Raw genomic sequence first — 21,665 nt, 5'->3', positions numbered from 1 at the left:
CTTTTTAGGAGTTGTATTCTTGGGGGATGCCTTGTAACTGAAGGGCACTCACTTTCACAAAAGGAGCTGTCTAATACCTTTAATACCTGAAGCAGTATTTATGATAGCAATCTACAGATTGACAAATTGTCATATAATCCTTCCTAGAATAGCTTCAAACAGATAACTTTTCTATAAATTGACAGCCTGTGGCTATTTTAGTTGTAAACAGAAAATTTTAAATTTATTTAAGTGCTGGCATTCTTTTCAAAACCTTGGAAGTGACTAAGGGTCATTCATTTGAAATCTTGTTCCAGTGTATACTGTGTTATTTGAGCATTCTTGTATCCAAAACCCAATGAAAACAGAATAACAGCAATAGCAGGTCCTTCCATTTTGTTCTTTATTCGGAGTTCTATTTTCAGTTACTCTTGTGTTAACTCGGAAATGCTTCTATAAGCATACTGCCACAAATTTTTAAATAAGAAGTGTGCATGCTTAGGATTAAGATTTACAAACCATCATTAATATGACAAGAGGTAGGTAGAAGTGTATGTTTTTGTATTTTTTTTTTTGTCCTTCATGTAGAGCAGAAATATCTCAAAGGTTTTCAGGAGTATGCCTTTAAGTAATGAAGAGCTTTTGGTTTAACATTTGGACACTGTGCTAGATTTTTTATAAACACAGTAGTAATACATATAATCTACTCAAGGAATAAGTGATACTTTTTTTTTTTTTTTTTTTTTTTTTGAGTGGTCATGTTTTACTTGGTCAAGTGCTTTTCCTGTACTTTTCTCCATTTTTGTTGCTATTTATGAATATTTGCCTTGAGAGCATAACGGAATAAAGAAAAAATAAAGAGCATCTAGGAACTGAGAAGCCTATTAAATGTTCTGTTTTCTAAAATTTCAATAGTCAAGTAATTTTGAAATACTAGACCATAAACATTATCTCCTGGACTCTAAATATGTCTGAAAACAGTAATATTTGATTTGGCATATTTGTTCTCAATTAGATATTAGTATTTTCTCTGAGCTTGAAGGAAGCTTAAAATTTACAAGTCTTGTGTAATTCCTATTTCCAGAGATATGTCGAGGTTATTTGAGGCCACCATTGTATTGCTGTCAAAAGGCACACCCCTCATGACCACACTAGCCCAGGGTAAGCTGGCTAGAACCATCATGTTTGGCTCACATCCTTTGTTCCAGCTGCTGAATTGTATTAAAAGACATCTAAAAATACTTTGAGACTAATTTAAGCAGTGCTTTCTCTATTAATTAAAACACAAAGATGCTAAAAGCTATTAAATACTTAGTATCCATCTTCTGTGTATTCATGGGAACAACAGCTGTAATTTTAGAATGCTACAATTGCGATGGGAGAAGTGATATCTGTGATCATGAGTGGGATTGCAAATGGACTGTGGTATGCTGTTCCTGCTAACCTACAGCCCACTGTTATAAAGCAGTTTAAGACGCCTGGTGGTAAGTAGTATGTAAGGAGCTGCAGTGGCTTTACGAAGGCAAGAAAAGAAGAGTAGACTTGGAGGAAAAAGTCAGAATCTATTATTTGGATTGGCCTTTTAGCATTTGTGTCTGTCATATAAACTAACATGCCTTAAATGAGGATCAACATGAGACTGACTTTCTGGGAATGAGAAGCTTAACCAAGGTATAATTATTTGCTTTCTTTTAAGATTTGTGAAATTCTTGAACTTTTACTTAGCTACTGTTTTGCACCACAAGATTGTCTGTAATAATAATCTGTAGGACTTGTAGGTGAATTTGCTTGTTGGATTGTTTTTTGCTTGATTTGCCATTAGTGCTGTAGTCTGATAATCTGTTGAAAAAAATTATCAAACTCTAGATCCTTGTGTAAAATACCACTGTAAATGTACACAATTTAACCTGATTAATTGTGCATCAGTTTGGGGTGACAACAGTGTTTGCAGCCACACAAGTTTGAACTAAAGGCAGTCTTGCAAAGAAACTGTATGGACAGGAAAAAGTTTGAACTGTGTTGTTGTTTTTCCCCTTAATTCTGTTGATGATACTTGAACTACCAGCAGTGCCAAAACCTAAGAAGTTTGGACTGTGTGCAACATGTATAACTCTTTTTAGAAGGGGGTGGAGGTTCTGCTGGCTTACAGCACAGTGCTCACAAAAGGCTAATATGCTATGCTGTTTAGAAACAAGGATGTAAAAAAGCTTTCAGCAGCTATGCAACACTGGTTTTCTATAGCCAAATATTGAGGGAATCAATGCTATACTGAGATGAGGCCTCATTGTATCTGTCAAAAGACACAAAATATAAGAATGATCATGTAAATTCTGTCTTAAGTGCTATCATGGCTAAAAGTAGTCATAGTATTAACCTATGTAAGATTTAGATGTATGGAGCATTAAATTCTAATAACTTGATGTTAGTTATTAGATACTGTCAGTGATTTTCCACTGTTCATTTACTGCTGCCTTGCTAACTCTGAGGTTGTTTTTTCAGTTTCTGTTTTACTGTTCGTGTCCAAACAATAATCAGCAGCTGTGCAGAGTCTCCATGGGAAAAAAAAACCAAAACCCTGTAAATTACAATTGCTGAAAAAAAATACCAGCATTCAGTATCAAGCAAACAAAATAGTTGTGACGAATGGGACTCATCATTTCTATTTTAAACTGTAACTTGAATTGGATGATACAGGGTAAAACAACCATGTTTCAAGTTTTTAACCATGTGTATGAAAAGTTTATTCTCCAATAACAAAAATCCTGGTAGATGACATCTGTTAATATGTGGACAGGAATATAGAATTACATTGGTCCAACACCCTGAACTTGCTGTATTAAGCACAGGATCAGTGCCAAAAAAAGCAACGCTAAGAGCTGTTTAGTTCCTTTCCTTGTCTCTTCTGCAGAGCCTGGTCGTAGAATGATGTGCGAAAAATTGAGATGGAGTGACTTAAGTGAGGTTCATGTCAAAAATTACTGGAACAGGAAGCTGCAGCTGATAATGGAAATCACTTCTGCAGCTTAAAATAAGCTTTTATTTATATGTAGTTTAATAATTCTTTATTTAAGATGGTGCAAATGGAGGAACATTTTTTTCATGTCGTATGATGAGAACCTTCATCCTAAATGCCAGATAATCCCTCAGATACACACTTTCTTTTCAGAACCATTTGGTTTTCTGTATAAAACTTTAATTGTATTTAATAATTTATCAGGGATTTTCTGCTTTAGAGGTACCACTTCAGCATACTTGGAATTTTATGTCTGTTAGCAAATGAAATAAAATTTTCATTTTCCAAAGACAAGGAAAAGAATCACAGAATCACAGAATTTCTAGGTCGGAAGAGACCTCAAGATCATCGAGTCCAACCTCTGACCTAACGCTAACAGTCCCCACTAAACCATATCCCTAAGCTCTACATCTAAACGTCTTTTAAAGACTTCCAGGGATGGTGACTCCACCACTTCCTTGGGCAGCCTGTTCCAATGTCTAACTGCACTATAACTTTGATGTGACGTGTTTATTATATTCTAATGCCAAGTTTTAATGAAAAAGTTATTGCATAAATGTGTGGCCTGTTATTGTCATAGCATAGGAAAAAAACCAAACAACTAAAATAGTTATCTCATTTAGTACTGCATTTCTTATTCACTTTTATTCCATAGTCACAATCTGAGTCCAACTTTGCAGCAGAGCAATGGTATTACAGTTGTGAAATTTCTTGTTTTCAACTTACTTGAGTCTGGTCCTCAGACTATTACTGGTAGGCTTTTTAGCTTAAAATTTTTCTCAACAGAATTTTTACTTCTTCGTTTACATATTTCCTCTTCTTACTCACTTTTCTTGACCACTAGTTTTCCAATAAAGCTAATTTTTTTTTTTTTTCTGTCTGAAATTGGCTTCTCTTACTAATATAAAATATCTAAATAAGAGGTATAAAATTCCTAAGGAAAATACTATAAAGTATATAAATTTGTTCCCTCAGTTTCTCAGAAACAAATATTTTTGCCCTGTAACTTACACTGTCACCAAAAGGCTGGGGTGTTAAATAGAATTTGTGACCAAAACTGTGTTGCCCTGCACGTTCAATAGCCTATCTAAATGAATTTCGAAACAAACATTTAGGCAAAGTCCAAAAGAGTCTTAGTCTTTTCAGCTCTTCTCCCTAGCTAAAACTTTTATCTCCAAAAATTCATTGTAGATGGCTAAAATGAAATACTCTGTAGTTTTATTTTGTCTGCTATCTTTTTTTTTTTTTTTTTGTTAGCTATCTTTCTCTTAGCCACATTCTTTAACCTACTTTTCTCCACTTTTTAACTCTCTCTTCCATTGTGCTTCATTTTTTTGCTTTCTACTTTTCATTCAAACTCACATGCCTTTTCTTAAAGGTGACAGAGGAAGCATGCACTGGATTTGTCATCCCAATGTTTTTTGATCTAGAATGGGCTTCTCAAGGCTTCCACTTGATGTTGTTTTTTCGTCTGGTACCCTTTCTGCATCACTGTCACATGGGTTGAAGTGCCTGTGCCGGACAGTGTGAAGATGTTCCAGCTTCTTGAAAGTTTTTAGTTTGCAGCTACCTAACCTGTTAAGTGCCTCTATCTCCACTGGGTCACAAGAATTCTTTGCTTAGGTGACCTTTACTAGTAATGTTCAAGCCCCACACTCTCTTCCCAAGTCACACAAATATGCATTGGGCTGAAAAGCACAAGCAATTAAAAACCAAAAATAAAACCCTCTGTGAAAAAAAAATGAACTTTATTTCCAGTGCTTGATGATTTGTTTGATAACTGCAGCAGTTTCCTATATTCAGTCAGTGCTATTACCTTCCTCTTCTTAGGCTTCAAGACACAAGCATCAAAGTCCTCAAATTGGAAACTGATTTGTGTTTTGACTAGAACAGCACATTAACTGTTCCCCTGTCCCCAAATGCAAACATGTGGTGAATCTATAGATGTTACATTTACAGGTTCTTCTTTGTCTTCTGAGTAGAAAGAAAGTAATATTTGAAAAGTGCCAAGTAAAACAAAGAAATGATTCCTTCTTCAATAACCTTGCTAAATTGATTGAATTCAGTTTCTGGGACAAAGAGCTACTGCTGTGCTAGAGGATGCACAGTTGTTTCATGATGATGAAAGTATTATTTTCATTTAAAAATACATCTGCTCTAGCAAAAATATGTTAATCACATAGAAAAAGTCATGGAAGGTATACTTCACTTCATACTTCACTTATAAAATACAATTTATTTTGTGAACCTATTTATTTTGTGAAGCTATTTTGACCTGAAGTTTAGGCAGTATAAAGCAAAAAATGTTGTAAGACATCAGCTGTGTTATACAACATTCTGTACAAAGTAGATTAATATGGATGTAAAGCAAAGAGTAAAACAGTTTTAGTCCTTCAGTGTCCACCGTGTGTTATCAGTTAGCTTGGTAATTTATTTGAATTTCTGGTGTTATTGTGTTCTCTTGGTATTCAAATGAAAATATCTAAGAATTGCATCTTTGAGAAGGCCTTGTAGCAGCTGCTGTAATCTGTCTCAGCCCTAACAGTTGTTTCATGTAGGTGAAATTCTCTGATCTCCATTCTTTAATTTACAGTTTATTTTTAATTTTACATTTTTCCATTCTTTAATGAATGGAATTATTTCAACTCTGTTCTTAACTTCTAGTCTTAATTTTAAAACAATTATTTTTATTCTTTCTGGCTTTATACATGTATGTATTTTTTAAAAAAGTTTTCATTTTTATACAGGTATAAAAATGCCTTGTAGAGTCTGTTCTTTCTACTGGAAGAGTCTACTGGAAGAGTCTTTCTACTGTAGAGTCTGTTCTTTCTACTGTCATATCATTAACTTTGTAGATCTTGACCTTAAAGCCATGGAGAAATGGAGTTTACAAATAAAATAGAGATTAATGTAATAGCACCATTGTATATGCATTGCATGTATGCATAGAATTAAGCAGGACAATCATAGCGGTCATGTAAAGCTTACTGTTTTAGATATGACCAATGTGATGTAATAGACAAGAATTTCTGTTGAGGAAGAGATAGCAAATGGAAGAGAGGAAAATATGTGGAAGTGCAAGGGAAAATACATAAAGTTAAGTTAATACATAATGTTCAATTCCTCCCTGCTCCCCCCACCCCCCCCTTTTTTTTTTTTTTTTTGTTTTGTTTAGAAATCTCATGTTTTGGGGAAGACCTGCTTATGTTTTTGGTTATTTTGGATTGCTTTTAAGAAAAGTGTATCAGTGGCTATATATTTGTAGTATAAAAAAAGTGGAAGTACAACTTCAAGACACAAACAACTATTTTTTTATGGAGGCTGTGTAGTTTTGTTTTGCAGAAAATAAGTGTTCAAATTGATTTTAATATGAAATGTTATCTTGACAGGAAAATCACGGATTACATCTTGAGTCTTGTAATCTTAAGATCTAAAATACCTTTGACTCAAGCTTTAGATTTTTGAATAACTTCTCTGATATTTTTCCCTTAATATTGCAGCAGGAAAACTCATTTTATGAAAGGCCAAGCCACCCATTAATTTAATTTTCATAGTTATGGCACATAAATGACAAGTTGAAATGTTTGTGATTTGAATAGACATAAATCTTGACCAACACTGACATAGGTTAGATTTCTCAAGATTTTCAATTGGTTTTGTATTCTTCAGTACAAAAATTCCACTTCTTTCATGAATCCAAGTGATATTCCTATGTTGATGACATTTTGTTGGTACCTCTTCCAGTATTTTTAGGGCAGAATATTTTGAAGCTTTGGGTAGGACTATGATAATATTCATAAGAAACTGTTCAAGTTCATGGAGAATCACTTCTAAACTTGCAAATAATTTATGTTGCAAAAGGAAGGTGTTTTCTCACCTAAGAAGATGCAGGGTGCAGTATTGCAATCCAGTTCCTTTTCTCTACTGACTTTGTGTGTGTGTGTGTGTGTGTGTGTGTGACCAAAGCCAAATTCTTATTATGTTGGATTTTTTTTTTTTTTTCTCTTCAATGCATGGGGCAAACGTTTCTATAATTATTTATTTTGGACTTTGTCAAAAGTGCTTGTCACTTAACATGTGACAAACGCCCCCATGCCCCACAACCCCTGCCCTGTAAATTCCTAAAACTTCAAGATCCATGCATACTTGATTTCAGGAAAATAAAGGATTTATGGTTCTTCTAAAACTATAGCTTCTAGTATTCTTTCATTCACTGTCACACTCCTGCTAACATAGATATGCTGTTTCTCTCACGGTAGCCAAATTTTTAGTGTTATGTATCTGAATTGCTAGGAGTATCGCCTTAGTAATCCTGAGTATTTTAGTAGTTGAAATAAAAAGCATTGGGATTGTAGTATGCTACAATTAAACAAGCACCCTGTGTAATAGTGGTCACAAAAATAGGAATCTGTCAAATCTGACAAATGTCTCCCCAGACAAGCGATCTAATCCAGCTACCAAGGGAAAAGTATTTTGTTTTATAACATGCACTTATGATATGGTAACATATTTGGACTTTTAGATGGTGATTTTTACCTGCACATCAGAACAAAACAGATATAAAGCTTATATCTGTTTATCTTATATCATTTGTTTTCATAGTAAATATGAAGACAGCCTGACAGAGGAGTTGTATCCCTTTTCAGGTGTGACTGCCATTTTTTTTTCAAGTAAATCAATAAATTTCACCAAGTTGCTCATAGTTGTGCACAGATCTGAAAATGTAGTAACTAATCTCTAGTTTTGGTATATCTGAAAATAGGCTGGATTGTTCTTCTATCTAATATTGTTAAAGTTTCTATAAAGTTTTCTTTTCTGTCATGTACTTGCTTTTTTGTTCAATAAAAACCTGATTTTGATAATTATCAAACACTGAAATTAATTTTGGTTCATAAATTTCTTTTGAAAGTTCTTTGATCTCTGTATGGTAACACTGAAATTGTTTGACTGTTATGGCTAAAGGTAGCATTCATGAGGAATAGGGTTAGAAACAATCCAGAGTACGGTATGGAGTTTTATGCTTGCGGTTGCATTTGCAATCTTTTGCTGTTTAATTGTCCTGTCTTGTTGTCATTTTAATGATTTATGAGAAAAGTGTATTGCACCTGAAAATCTTGGAACAAACGAACTGGTTTGAATACAAAGTTCAGGTAATTATAGTAGCATATGTTGCTTTCCTCATAATGAAGTAAAATTGTTTTTACTTATTTAGCACACAAGTTCCCTTTTTCTGTTCAGAGTTTCAGAGGCAGTTATGTAAGCTGTGAAATGGATTGTATGGGATAAAATGACTCACCAAGATAGATTGTAATGCACATAGCTGTGTTGTTGCAGGGAAGTACTCAATGACTCAGCTATAGAAGAGGCTGCTAATTGGAACTGCTGCACATGGGCTTTTAGATGAACCCTGAACTTGGGCCAGCACGCTTTTTGGCACTTCTTGCTGCATGAATTGCTGGTCAGATTTTGAAAAGCACTGGGTGGCCCACCTGCCTTCAAAAGAAATGAAAGAAGCTCAAAACTCTTCAGATTTATATTTTGCCTTCCAGTTAATTCTAATATTTTTGTTGTCAGTTCTTGGCAGCTCCTATGAAGCGGATAAATTTCCTCTGCTTTCCACTCCCAGTAGCATACCAAAATCTGAGGCTATGCTTTTAAAATGTCTTCTAAAATTGCCTTAATCCTTTCAGTGGCATCTTTTCAATACAGCAGTAATCTCCCTGTCACGATCTCCCTGTCTGCTCACAGAACAAGGGAATACCTGTGTGGCTGATCACAGTTTACTTCTCATTTTGCCTAGTTTGTTTAGCCTAAAAAAGAATTTCAGGTTATAGTACACTAATTCATTGCAATATTAGGTTTTCTAATCTTGTTTTCAAAAGTTGAAAAAATTGTCCGAATGTAAGAATGCCATTCTTACATTCTTGAGTTGAATGTTTCTCTAGCCTGCACTGTAATCAAAACAAAGCATATTATGGAAATTATTTTTGGATCTTAATGGTCTACTACAGTGTCAGTCTCTTAGAGCTGTCCTTGGTAGCTGTCTTAGCACACATCAGAGATCCTGATACATATGTGTGTATATATATATATATATATATATATATATATATTTATTTATATAATATATATATATTATATTTTTTTTCCTGCTATGCTCCTGTGCTTTAGGGGCAAACACTAGCAATCTTTCTTTAGTTCTTTCTTTAGTTGCATTTTCTGTCTTGTTACTAATATCAGTATTGATACTCTCAGCAATATATTTTACTCCAAAATGGCTGTTTATAGTTTTTGTTTTAAAAAATTGTAGGACAAATTATATAAAAAAAAATTGCTATAGATGATTTTTGGTTTTGCAATCATAATGAATATATTGTTGTATATAATTTGCAGGTTTATATACTAATTGTTATTTTTAATCCCAGAAAAATCCATTCTACTGCATACCATAGCCCCATGAATTTAACATGATTTTGTTCATGTTCTGTGACTTCTGACCATCTTCTGGTCATGGAAACCCTTTTTGTCCTAACCATGTATGCTATTTCATACTATGGGTGTATTTACATATACTTAAAATAATTGTAATAGTTTTCCTTTTTTTTGTTTGAAATTATTTTGTTTTCTTAGTAGTATATTTTATTCATACAGAATGGTGGATATTTGATGTTGTGATGGTCTTATTGGAAGACAGTATGTTAGCAAAGAGAACTTCACAGATGAATATTCATTATTTGTGATAACAGTTCAAGTTGCCACATGTAGTTCACGTGCTTGATCTACATATTAGAAATCATCTTACTCTATATCAATCACATTTTTATGGTAATATTGTTATATATTCTTGGATGGGAAGTATCTGCTATCTTCTATAAGATTCTTATTTTCCTGTTTGTTTTCATTCTGGCGAGGCAATTGTTTGCATGTTGCAAGCTTAACTGCTTTGCATGGCAGATTTTTGTCTTGTAATTTACTCAGTCCTTTTTGAAGGTGTTGTTTGGCTGAGTGCTTTGAGATGTGTGAAATCGGAATTGCGTCTATAGGTGAAGAGTATGTATTAGCAGGATGTATGTATGTGCATAATCTTTCTTTGATGTTACAGAAAAATGTACTTTCATGGGTAAACAGTCTGTGTCCTCTTTCTGAATGCAACGTGTGCATCCTGTTTGTCAGCTGAATTTGTCTAAACGCCTATATACATGTAAAATACAAACAAAACATCTCCCCTCCTCCCCCCAACTCCTCCACCTTCCCCCCAAAAAACAAACAACAACAACAAAACAACAAACAAACAAACAACAAAAACCCAGAAAGTTGCATGCAATAACATTTAGTATAATTATTTATCTATCTATCTATCTATCTATCTATCTATCTATCTATCTATCTATCTTTATTACGTACTTGCTTCAGATATTGTAGTTTCCAACAGACTTCTCCTAAGTTTGCTTATTGCAGACTTTTGTGTGTTCAATTCAAATGAAAAAGTTGCCTGTAGACATCAAATTTTCCTGGCCACTATGTAGATGATAAGAGAGAATGTAAAGAAATCTGAAACAGGTGGCAACTTCAAGTTCCATTTGGATCATCTTGAATTTTCAATTTTTATTTTGTGTGTTAAGCAAAATTTGTTATTTGTTACATTTTTTTGAAGCAAACCTAGGAACGAAATATCTTTGAAGAACGAGAGAGATGTGTCTATCTATCAATGTGTGGACTGAGTGAATGGTATGGAATATGTCAATTCTGGCAGAAGTTTTTTAAAGGAAGCTAATACAACTCTTAATCTTAACTTGCTCTTAGCACAGTCTTCAACATGCCTTGCATACCCAAACAATCCTCTGCTTGCTTTCCATAAGGTTTAGATTGATGTGCAGCAAAATGAAGTATACAAAGCAACTTCTTCAGATAGTTTCAGGCCATAAAAATTTCAAGACAGGAGATAGAAGTACAATCCTCTCTAGTTACAAAGTACAGTAACACACAGACAGTCTGAAAGGATAGTTTTAACAGTTATGGAAATGTGTTATTTATTGTTTTTTTTTTTTTTTTTTTTTTTTTTTTTTTTTTTTTTAAGTTCATGTGGGTTTCTGCCTCAGGCTTTGTTGAAGGAAGAAATGCAGACTTTTCATTGGAAAAAAATGCGTATTTTTAAAAAGCAGTTATCAGCTTCTTTCATGTCTCTGTTTCTAATTTTTAATGGTGGATTGAAATTAAATTAAATAGAACCCAGTCAGCTGTTGTTTGTCTTGCTATAGATGTATTTTTTTCCCAGTTGCACTGAAATTAGTTCAGAAAATCACAGATTTATTTAAATAAAAGTAAAGAGGCAGTTATTAATTTCTTGTAGAAGTCAAATAAGTTCTCTCCAGGTTTCTACCTCTTGTCCTGTTTGATCCTTACGTGACCTGATAAACAGAATTATTTTGTTTCAAATAACACCTGCCTGAAGAAAACATCCTATTATTCTATTAAACAAACAGACAATTGCATATATTTCTTTCTTAAATGTTTACAAATATTTAGTTCATACACCAGAGAAACTAGCTTTTATTGGTCACAAAGATTACTCATCTATTTTTGCATCAAACTTGCATCAGCACTTATTGTTATATTACCATGGTTATATTATTATTAAACTTTATCTTGTACTTGGTTGCTAATCAAGAACAACTCTAGCTAGCAGTCCAGATGTTTAACAAAAATAACATGGCTTTGTTTTCTGTTCTAACTCAGCAACCAGTTACTGTACCTTTCTTGAGCAGTAAGTTTTTTTGCTGTTCCTTTTTTTTTTTTTTTTCTTTTTTTGCATCTGTGCAATGCATTTGTCAGACAAATTCATAGGGCTTGAGTTTTCTCTAGTTGTATTTTCACGGCAAGGTGAATGTCACTACAGTGAAGTGCTAAAGATGGATCATCAGAACTAGAGAGGATATATTTTCAATCACATCACTGTACACTTTTTTAATGCTCAATTTACCTTGAGTTTTTATTTCATGTTTATATAACAGTATTATGTACTGAAACCAAAGTGATTTCTGCTAATACGGCTCTGTCAGTGAGTTATTTTTTTCAACTTTTGGTAATTCGGAACCTTCATTTTGTTAACTCTCACTGCAACCAGGAAAGAATAAATGGGATTGCTATTAATTTTTAGCACTTCCTCAGGTTTTGTTTGGACAACCTGTGTGACCTCTGTTAAAGCATGTCATGTCTTTTTAAAGTGTAATGTTAATAGCTGCTTCCTTTTTTTTTTTTTTTTTAACCATTTTTTTTTTTGTACATTGTATCAAGATTTGTGGTCTTGGTGCTATACAGTGGCCCATATTGTGAATGACATCCAAGAGAAATATCTAGAAGATGGTTATAATAGAAATAATAATATTTAATTCAAGAATCAGATGGAGACTTTCTCTCCTCACTGTTCAAAACTCAGACAATCTGAGATTTATTTATTTTTTTATTATTATTATTTTTTTCCCTAGAAAGTTCAAGGAAAAAGACACTTAGAGCTGCCACTAGCTATGTCTTTTGAACTGATGGTAAAAACCATTACTGGTTGGTAGGCTAGGCAGAGGATGGATGTGCTCAATGAGTTCAAGGGAAATAGGGACCCTCGGAAACAGAGTGTTCACAAATGTATGAGAAGTGACTGAACAGTTTCAGAAGTGGTCTGAAATACTTTCTGTTTCTAGGGAACATCATCTTTTCATGCAAATATTTAATATGTGAAAATGCTCTTATTTAGAAGATGGTTATATTTTTAATCGCGAAGGTTCATTTTCACTTTTGAACTCTGTATAATTGCTCTATTTTTTTTTTTTTTTCTTAAAGATACTTTACAAGGCAGACCAAAGACATTTTCAAAATCATTTCTCCTAATTGTCTTGAATTCAAAAAAAGCAACAGGAAAATCAAGAAGATGAGTTTTTAGATATGGATTTGATTAAATAATTATGAATATAAGCTTTAATCAATAGGAAAAAGATAAATTCTGCACTAAGAAGAATATGATGAACATATTATCTGATGAATGGTCTCTATAATTTGATAAAAGAAAAAATGACAGAAAAGGAAGACTATTTAGTGTTTGGGATGTTTGAATGGAACTAGACCTGAGAGAGTAATTTGGTAATAGATGGACTTTGGACAAACTCCTTAAGAAAACAATTTGCAGTGGATCTGTTTAACAAACAACCAAACAGAGACAGTAATGTCTACCTGAACAGGAGAAATTTGCATTAAATTCAAACATGACACCAGTCTTGATCTCAGAGGCTTTGTGATTCTGAGGGGACTGGTAATAGACATCTACAGAAGCAGTGAAGAGAGGGAGAAGGAAGTATTTGGGTAAAGTTAATAATCACTTCAATTCATGTTAATTGGTAATGCTTTGTTGAATTCCTTCACATAGTGGAAGATGGCCTGCTGAGTCCATCTTTAATGATAAGTTTGAGTTGGCAGGGACATTTGAGGTTAAAAACTCAGGAAAAAATAGTCAGAAAAGAAAGACTGAAGGTATAGATCTTGAACTCTTACCTATATTTCGACTCACTGAGTTGTGATGGCAGCTTAGCGAAGATGAATTGACTTTAAAAAAAAATTAAAAAAAAAAGTCAAACAGAAAAAACCTGAATCTTAAGCAACAGGAAAAGAAAGAAGAAATGCACCAAAAGACGTAGGAAGGGATGAAATAAGAAAAGATTGTATTCTATCAGTACTGTATATTTTTGACTTCATACTTCAAATGTTAATATCTTTCAGTGCTTTTTAGTTTCCTCTGTTGTATTTACATGTAGAAAACATCAGATATGCTGAAAATTTGTTAATTGATGTTAAATTTATGATTGCATTTATAAAATGTCTAAAGAACTTAAGTCTATAAAATACAGGAGAATAGTGAAACAAAATATTTCTTTTATTAGTTTTATTTCTTTGTATAAAAATGTAGATCAGTAAGCAAATGTATGTCGTATAAATGTATATTTGTCACATATTTCCCAGAGGGCTGTAACTTGGCATTATAGTCTTCAGATTGGTTTAAATGTAAAAATAAATTCTTTAATTAAATTGAGCTCTTTTTTATTTAAAGCTGTCTTTTGGGGAGATATTGCCTTAGATGATGAAGACTTAAAAATCTTTCAAATTGACAGGACAATTGACCTTACGCAGCACTCCAACGAAAGACTTGGCCATAACACAGGTATGATATTTCAGCCTTGCTTTTAACTTATTTTTCTCTTATTTGCTTATAATAAGTTCATCTCTGTTTTTAAGTGCAGAAAGTCAGTGAATAATGATAGTTTATGGATATAAACTTATTATATATAATGTTATTTTATGGGTAATGTTAGTTTACAGTTAAAGAAATTATTCAACAAGTACTACAAACTTGTTTAAGTGAGGCAAAGGGAAAAGCTCAAATTTATTTTTTTCTGCATTTCTGATTAAAACAAACAAACAGAAACAAAAACAAACAACAACAAAAAAATTTGTAGAGCCAAAGAGCAGAAGCTGGGAGGAACCTCTCTGCCAGTCCTCTCTGCAGGTGGTCATGTGGGAAAGGAAGCTGTACAAAGCATTGCTTTCAGCTCTGCAAGTTCCTGATAGCAGAGCTGAGATGCCCTGTGGAGAAAATGTGGAATCCTGGAGGCGAGACTGGGATTCTTGAATTACAACACCTCCTTTTGCTCTTTTTTTTTTTTTTTTTTTAATTTTTATTCTGTTTAATCCAGATCTACACATTGATCTAGAAGATGCACAAGAACATTTTTATCCTTTCTAGAATTTGAATTAGAATGTAAATTTGCCACATTAGTGCTGGACACTGAAACAATCGCAGTTGTTTTTTTGAGACAGATAGATAAAGAGATATCATACCTGTGTAAATATATATGTATATATGTGTGTGAAAACATAGTCCATGTGTAAATGGATGTCTACTTAGTGTCTAAAAATATCCATGGTTTCAGGCTGTGATTTGTAAAATCATGACTGTGAATGTGTAAACTTTCAGGATATGGTACCAAAAAAATTATAGTGGGAAGGTGTGAAAGGGAGTATTTATACGTAGTAGCAAATGCATAAATGCATTTCTGAAGTTTTTCTATTAAGCATGGTCTATTTGTTGCTGAACTCAGCTAATATTAACTTGATGATTCCTAGTATGTGAAAATAAGGATCATTTTGAGGAATGACCAGAAATGATTTTTTCATTTTTGTAGCATTTTGTAGCTTAATCTTTCAGTATTGATAAATATATATACATGGCATATTTTCACTCTTTGAGTATGTGATTAGACTGTTATTATAATAACTTGAAAATTTATTTTATTTCCCTTTGAAACCGCTTGTTTCTTTAAGCTAGGATCATCTCTGATCTTGTCTAGATTAAGGCTGAATATTAAAAAGTCATTAGAGCCAGGGGTTTCCTTCTTCCACTTCATCTCAAACAAATATTTTTAATTGAATTTGGAAGTATTTCAGGCCCCATTTTTGCAGAAAATTTAGACAGCAAGGTTCTTAAAATGGATGCAGCCAAGTGATTTCTTTGGCCTGCTGACTTTCCTTCTTATTTTTCTATTCTTTCCTTTTAACTGATTTTTTTTTTTTTTTTTTTTTTGAACAGCTGTATTTATGTATATATTCTACTATTTAGCTTTCTTTCCTTACCTGTCTTGAGGTGCATTATCTTTACATGTTACCATGTTACAGTATCCTATTAAGGATATTGACTCATCCTACTGAGGATTACCAATGCATTTGGATCATATTTGTCTACCCTTATTGTACAAGGGGAATCTGAGATAATCAATATAAATGGACTTTGGAGAACAAACTCTGCTGAAGTTAATGTTTTGGTACTGGTTCTCAATGAACACTCTACAGTTTTGATTTTTCTAAAACAGAGTTGGAGAAGTCTTGTTTTAAGCTTCACATATGTATATTTTTCCCAAGTTTATCACATTTTGAAATATAAGTTAGCCAGTTTTTGAAAACTGCACAGTATAGTGTGCTTTTTTCCCCCTTTAATTGTCAATGGAAGAAATTACCAACAACTAGCTAATTAATAGTGGGTAACAACTGGAAAAGGAAGATAAAATGGTGGTTCAATAGAGAACAAATTATTAGATTATTACCTTCCTTACAAATACAGTGAAAAATACATGATTGATTTCTGAGCACTTTATGCTCCTGCTTTGTTGTTCTGCTGTTGACCTTCAAGAATATAGGTAATGTCAGGTAGAAAGTTAAAGTACATGGATATAAACTATCCATGTTACGTTTTTCACTGGAATGACTAATTAAAAGTAGTGAGCTAACAGGCTCTGATTCACATTTTGTGACTGCTTGTTTTGGTGAGGATTATCAGCATGGATTTCCAGGACCAGATACTTTGTGAGCTTCTCACTGTGGCTCTGTCTTTTTTTTTTTTTTTTTTTTTTTATCCAACACTGCACAAAATAATTGTAAATAAATAAATAAACAAAAACAAACAGCAAAAGTGATAAAATTGCTGTGTATGAATGTAAATTGCCAAGAGTATCCTCCTGCTCCTACTTGAAGCATGATGAAGAAGATACAGCAAAAGAGATTTATTTATTTTTAAACAAATTTTTCAGACTTTGGTTTGGCAAAGCTGTAGTTTATTCATATAGGCCAGATTAGTTAAGTGAGATACATTTTCTTCTTTAGTTTTTCATGAAATGGATTACACAGGTTGCTTCATTCAGTAAATAATGTTTTTGTTTGTTTGCTTGTTTGTTTTTTATTCCTGTTAAGTCTATTAAAGTTGCTGGGTTTTAGGGATATTTATTTTAGATGTTTTTTGAATCTCCAGCTATCTGCCTTTCTATGATATGAATGTTAGCATCAGAGACATTTATGTTAATAATGATTGATACAAGCAATGGAATTGTTATAGTCTCTGGAGTGTATAGTATAGTTAACCATATAACTTGTTGGGAAGGAACGTGTTGAACTATTACCTCATCTATCTAAAATGTTTTAAAAAATTTGGAAAATTTTTCTCAAGGGAGCAAGCAACTATGTGACAGTGTAATCCAAATAATTAGACACATTGTTACTCACTGAGCAGCCACATGAACTCATTTGCCTTATATGGAATGATTTCACATTGCAATTTAGTAAATATATTTTCCACATATATATTGAAAATTGTTGTGGGAAATTAGGAAAGGTCTTTTCTGTGGCAGTTGGAGGTTTGTGTCCTTTCATTTCTATTTTACTTTTGCTATTGTACAAGTAATTTGAAAATTCTGTTGTCCTATGACAGATATTGGATCTTAAAATATAACTTACTACAAACTTCTAAAAATCACAAAACCTTCTTAACAATTCTGATAATTTACTGGTTAGTGTGGTGTTATCAATATTCTTATCTGAGGCTTACTGTTTTTTTCAAAGCCACTTGTAACCACAAAAGAATCAGATATGAAGGTGGTATATATCATGCATTAAATGTACACACTACACCTGGAAATGTGGTACATTTCTGGAAAAAAAACAAAACACAATACATGTTACAGTCGACAAATTGTTAGCTTAATTTTTCTTGTTCATTGATTGCTAAAATAACAGATATATATGCCTGTGAGGCCTTATTGAAATACGCACCAGTATGCGATGTTTCAAAGCCTTCAGAGTGTGTTGCAAATTCATTTGCATGTTGACAAACAAGTTAAAACTTTCAAGCTAAAATCAGCCACAATAAATATTTATCGTTGCTGTTGTTTGTTTTGTTTTGTTTCTGTTTTGTGTTGTTTCTGGTGAAACTTTAAATGTTTCCTATCCCTCTTTCCCTTCCCTTGAAATGCCTTGATTGTGGCATGCATTCAGAAAATTTTTGTGAGAGGCTTTTAGCTGTCAATCAATATAGCTCAGAGGATGTCAAGGTCACCAGGAAGAAAAAGGTTTCAAATAATAATTAAATGATGTAATTGTCATGTCTTGTCTGAATAACAAAGACATGCCGGCTTACATTCTGGAATGTGTATTAGAAAAATTTTCAGCTAAAAATGTCTTTTTGTTTCATTGTCAAGAATACTTGAAGAATTTGTATGCAAGTCATTGAAATATGTTAAACTTCCTTAAAGGCACATTGCAGTTCTTACAGGATATTTCCTAATCTCATCTGGTTATATAATTGCTGTAGGTGTAGGATTCCATGTTCTTATTTTTTTGTAATATTTTTTTCTTTTATTTTTAAAGGTGGCTTTGGAGAGCATGGAATGTCAAAAAAACGAGGTGCCCTCTATCAGCTCATAGACAGGATACGAAGATTTGGCTCTGGTATTTTCACTGTTTAAATTAGCAGGTTACCTGATGTGATGATAATTTTTTAAATATATATATTTTTTAACATTTTAAAGCCTCTCGGTATGGGCATAAACAAACTTTAAATAGTTCAAGAATAGTAATGGAGAGATTACTATTACTATCTTCATTATGTTTCTTAGAGGTCCATTTCCAGTATCAGATCTGGAAGCTAAAATACGTATTTTTTCATCTCATATTAAAAATTCCTTAGCTGCTTTGTATATTTATCTTCACATTTATAAGTTTAAATGATATCAATACAATGTCTGCTCAGTACAGGTAGGCTATGCTGCATAGCTGCTAATTTCATTGTATTTTTTCTGGATTCAGGTGGGGCATTGTGATGAGTCACACAGCATTTGAAGCACTTATGTTGTGTTATGCTGAACAAACACATACTTTTGTCAGTATGAATGTAGTTGAATTCAGCATGCGAAGTCAGTGAAATCATTTATACTGGTCAAGTTCATTCATCATTTTTGGTGTGAGGAGATGTCAATTTAACGTCATGATACCTCAACCTCAAAAAAAGGAAAATATGTAACACTGTAACTGCCTTTGCAGTTGTGTTCTGATATATAAACTTAATTCTTTATACGATATTTTAGCAGTGCATAAATGCTTGTCATCTTTTACAAGAATTTGGAAGGAATTTCTTACTACTTGTAGTTCAAAAGAAATTTGATAGGAATTTTAAATCAGAAAACACCTATATTAATCTGTCAGATGATTCATTAATGATTTTTCTTTTGCTGAAGTTTCTATCTGTGTTGTACACTATTGTGAAATTCTCATTTACATACTTAATGCAAGGGTAAGTTATTTGCTTTACCTGTGTGCATATCTTTTTTTTTTTTTTTTTTTTTTTTTTTTTTTACCCTGCTACTTTCTATATAATTTCTGATATAAATTATAATTTGTGTTAATTGTTATAAAGTTAGACTTTTCTCGTGCATGAAGAATTTTCTCCCTATGCTGCATGTGCTGTAACTTCTTCCCTTTTGTCCTTTGGATGTTCCCAGCCTTGGAGCCAAGGCACTGTACCTCAGTCCTGCCCTCGAGTCTTTCATGGTCCTTACAGTGTAGCCTGATGTACCCAGTAACACTTAAGTGGAATTGATATCACAGAGGGAAGGTGTACTGTTCCATGAGGAGCAACAATTTAATCCCACTGAGTAGGGCTTGTTCAAGTGATCCATTTTAATCAGCTTTCCTCATGTCCATACTGACTTTAAAATTGCTTCAGAAGAAGACATCTATCCTTATTAAGGTGTTCAAGTCCTTGTATAGCTATTCTGATCTTCTTCTGTTGTCACAGAAGTTTCAGCTGATTTGAGAGAGATTTACCTGTAATGGGTAGGATGGTGAATAATCTCAAAATAGTACTAATTTTTTTGGTCTTCCAAATTCCAAACATGAGTAATATTTGTATTATTAATAATTAATAAATAGGATTCCAAAAGCTCATTTGTGAAAAATGTGTATTGGCATCCTGCAGTGTTGTATGGTTTTTATGAAATTGGAAGTCACATTTTCATCTGAAAATGTGTCTACTGGTAACAGCCACAGGTAGTGGAGATCAGAGGTGGAAATGACCTCTGACTTTTTCCATGTGTTTGCAACCTGCTTTGCAAATAATTTATCTATTTTTCCTGATAATTCATGATAATAAAAGCCAATCTAATACTTCAAGGACCTCTTCCTGTCCATTGCTTTAAGGCTGGTTATGCTCTTTATTTTTCCAGATCCTGGAGTAAGAATGAAAGGGACAGTAAATGTTGTGATTACTTTGGATCTGTTCAAAGCCATTTCTTCTTTGCTGGAAAAAACAAAAAACAAAAAAACATTTTTAAAAATGATTTTTCTTTTTTATTAAATGAGACAATGTGCATGTAATTATGCTGACAATGTGGCTAAATTGATAAGTTTATGTGCACATTGTTACTGTACAAAAAATGAAGATTTAGCCTCTCCATTTCAAGCATTTTCAAGAAATCAATAATGATAGACCATTGCATAACAGCAGCGTCTTACTTTTAAAAGATGTAGAGAAATAATTTGACTTTGACTTTCTAGACAGTAGAGGTTCATGTTCTCCCTTTCGTGTTCTCCCTTTCGTTCTCCCTCTTCTCATTCAGTGTTTTAATTATCGTTACAGGCTTTGAGCAAAATAGTACATCTAAAGGAAGGACTACTACAAAATTCTCAGGGAAAAATGAGAAGAACCGATTTCCCAGAGCTGCCACATCGCGAACAGAAAGAATATGGCCAGGGGGAGTCATCCCATATGTAATAGGTGGAAATTTCACTGGTAAGCTTTGTTCTTTCTACAAAGAGAAAGAATACAAATTTTTAAAAATATATTTTATTTTAAAGAAAGTCATAGTATGGAAATCAATAGAAAGATTTCTGTTGGATCAGGCCTGCTGTATGTCTGTTTTGAAAACATTAGTCACACTTAAAAAAAAAATAAATAAAAAAAATTCCCAAAGGCAAGCTATGTAATAAAACTATTCAAGTATGTTATAGAGAGGGAGGGCTGTTTGTCTCTCTGATTTTACAAGTTTGTTTTGTAGGGCCTAAGTAATAATGTTATGGAAGCTGTTTTATATATAAAAGTAGGATATTAAGTTTAAGAATAAAACAGATCTAACCGGTGTAACATGTGTTCTACTAAACTGATTTGAGTCATCAAACTGATTCAAATGTGTTTTGTAATTCCTCAGTTTGGTTTTCAGATGGGTACACAAACATATATAACAAAAGACTTACATCAATACATATAATTCTTAGTAGAAAACTGTAGAAAAAAAAAAAAAAACAAAAAACAAAAAACATTTGCTTTCCCTGAAAAATGTAAATGTGTCAGAATCAGTGTGGAGGTAAGAAGTAATATAAAAAGAAAAGAGAGAGAAAAGGAAAATGGGCGAGAAAAGATATGCAGTAACTTCTTATTATGTACAATAATACAGGAAGCCAAAAGAAACCTGCAAGTCCTCATACACTGTATGCATATGTCTACAGAGAAACCAGAGACCTTCTTTCCAAATCAACTGCTACAGTAAAATTTTAAGTGTGGGTATTTGCACAGTATGTGACCTTTGCTTTAGGATTACCAATTTTTGTAATAATGGTAGTAAACTAAATAAAAAATGTACCTGTAAAACATTTTACCTTTTTCATAATAAAAGATAAATCCTAAAGGTTGTCAAACATTTCTTAAAGGTAAAAGAAAAGGGCAAGGGCAATATAGGATGAAATAGCCTTTAATTCTTAGGATCCTGACATGATTTGAACTCAATATTTTTATAAAATTCTAGATCTTGTCGTCTTT

General features: G+C 32.9%; 1 protein-coding gene across 1 annotated transcript in view; it reads left to right on the top strand.

Moving 5' to 3' along the window:
• TLL1 (tolloid like 1) overlaps positions 1-21,665 on the top strand; it is a 133,558-nt gene that overhangs the window by 42,747 nt on the left and 69,146 nt on the right. Inside the window, exons 2-4 of the mRNA XM_082758502.1 lie at positions 14,085-14,195; positions 18,224-18,304; positions 20,490-20,642. Of these exons, the coding sequence (XP_082614628.1) occupies positions 14,085-14,195; positions 18,224-18,304; positions 20,490-20,642 (345 nt within the window). The remainder of the gene's footprint in view (positions 1-14,084; positions 14,196-18,223; positions 18,305-20,489; positions 20,643-21,665) is intronic.

This window comes from Aythya marila (assembly GCF_965140915.1).
Source record: "Aythya marila genome assembly, chromosome: 4".
Classification (NCBI taxonomy): domain Eukaryota; kingdom Metazoa; phylum Chordata; class Aves; order Anseriformes; family Anatidae; genus Aythya; species Aythya marila.
This window is presented reverse-complemented; position numbering and strand designations above follow the sequence as displayed.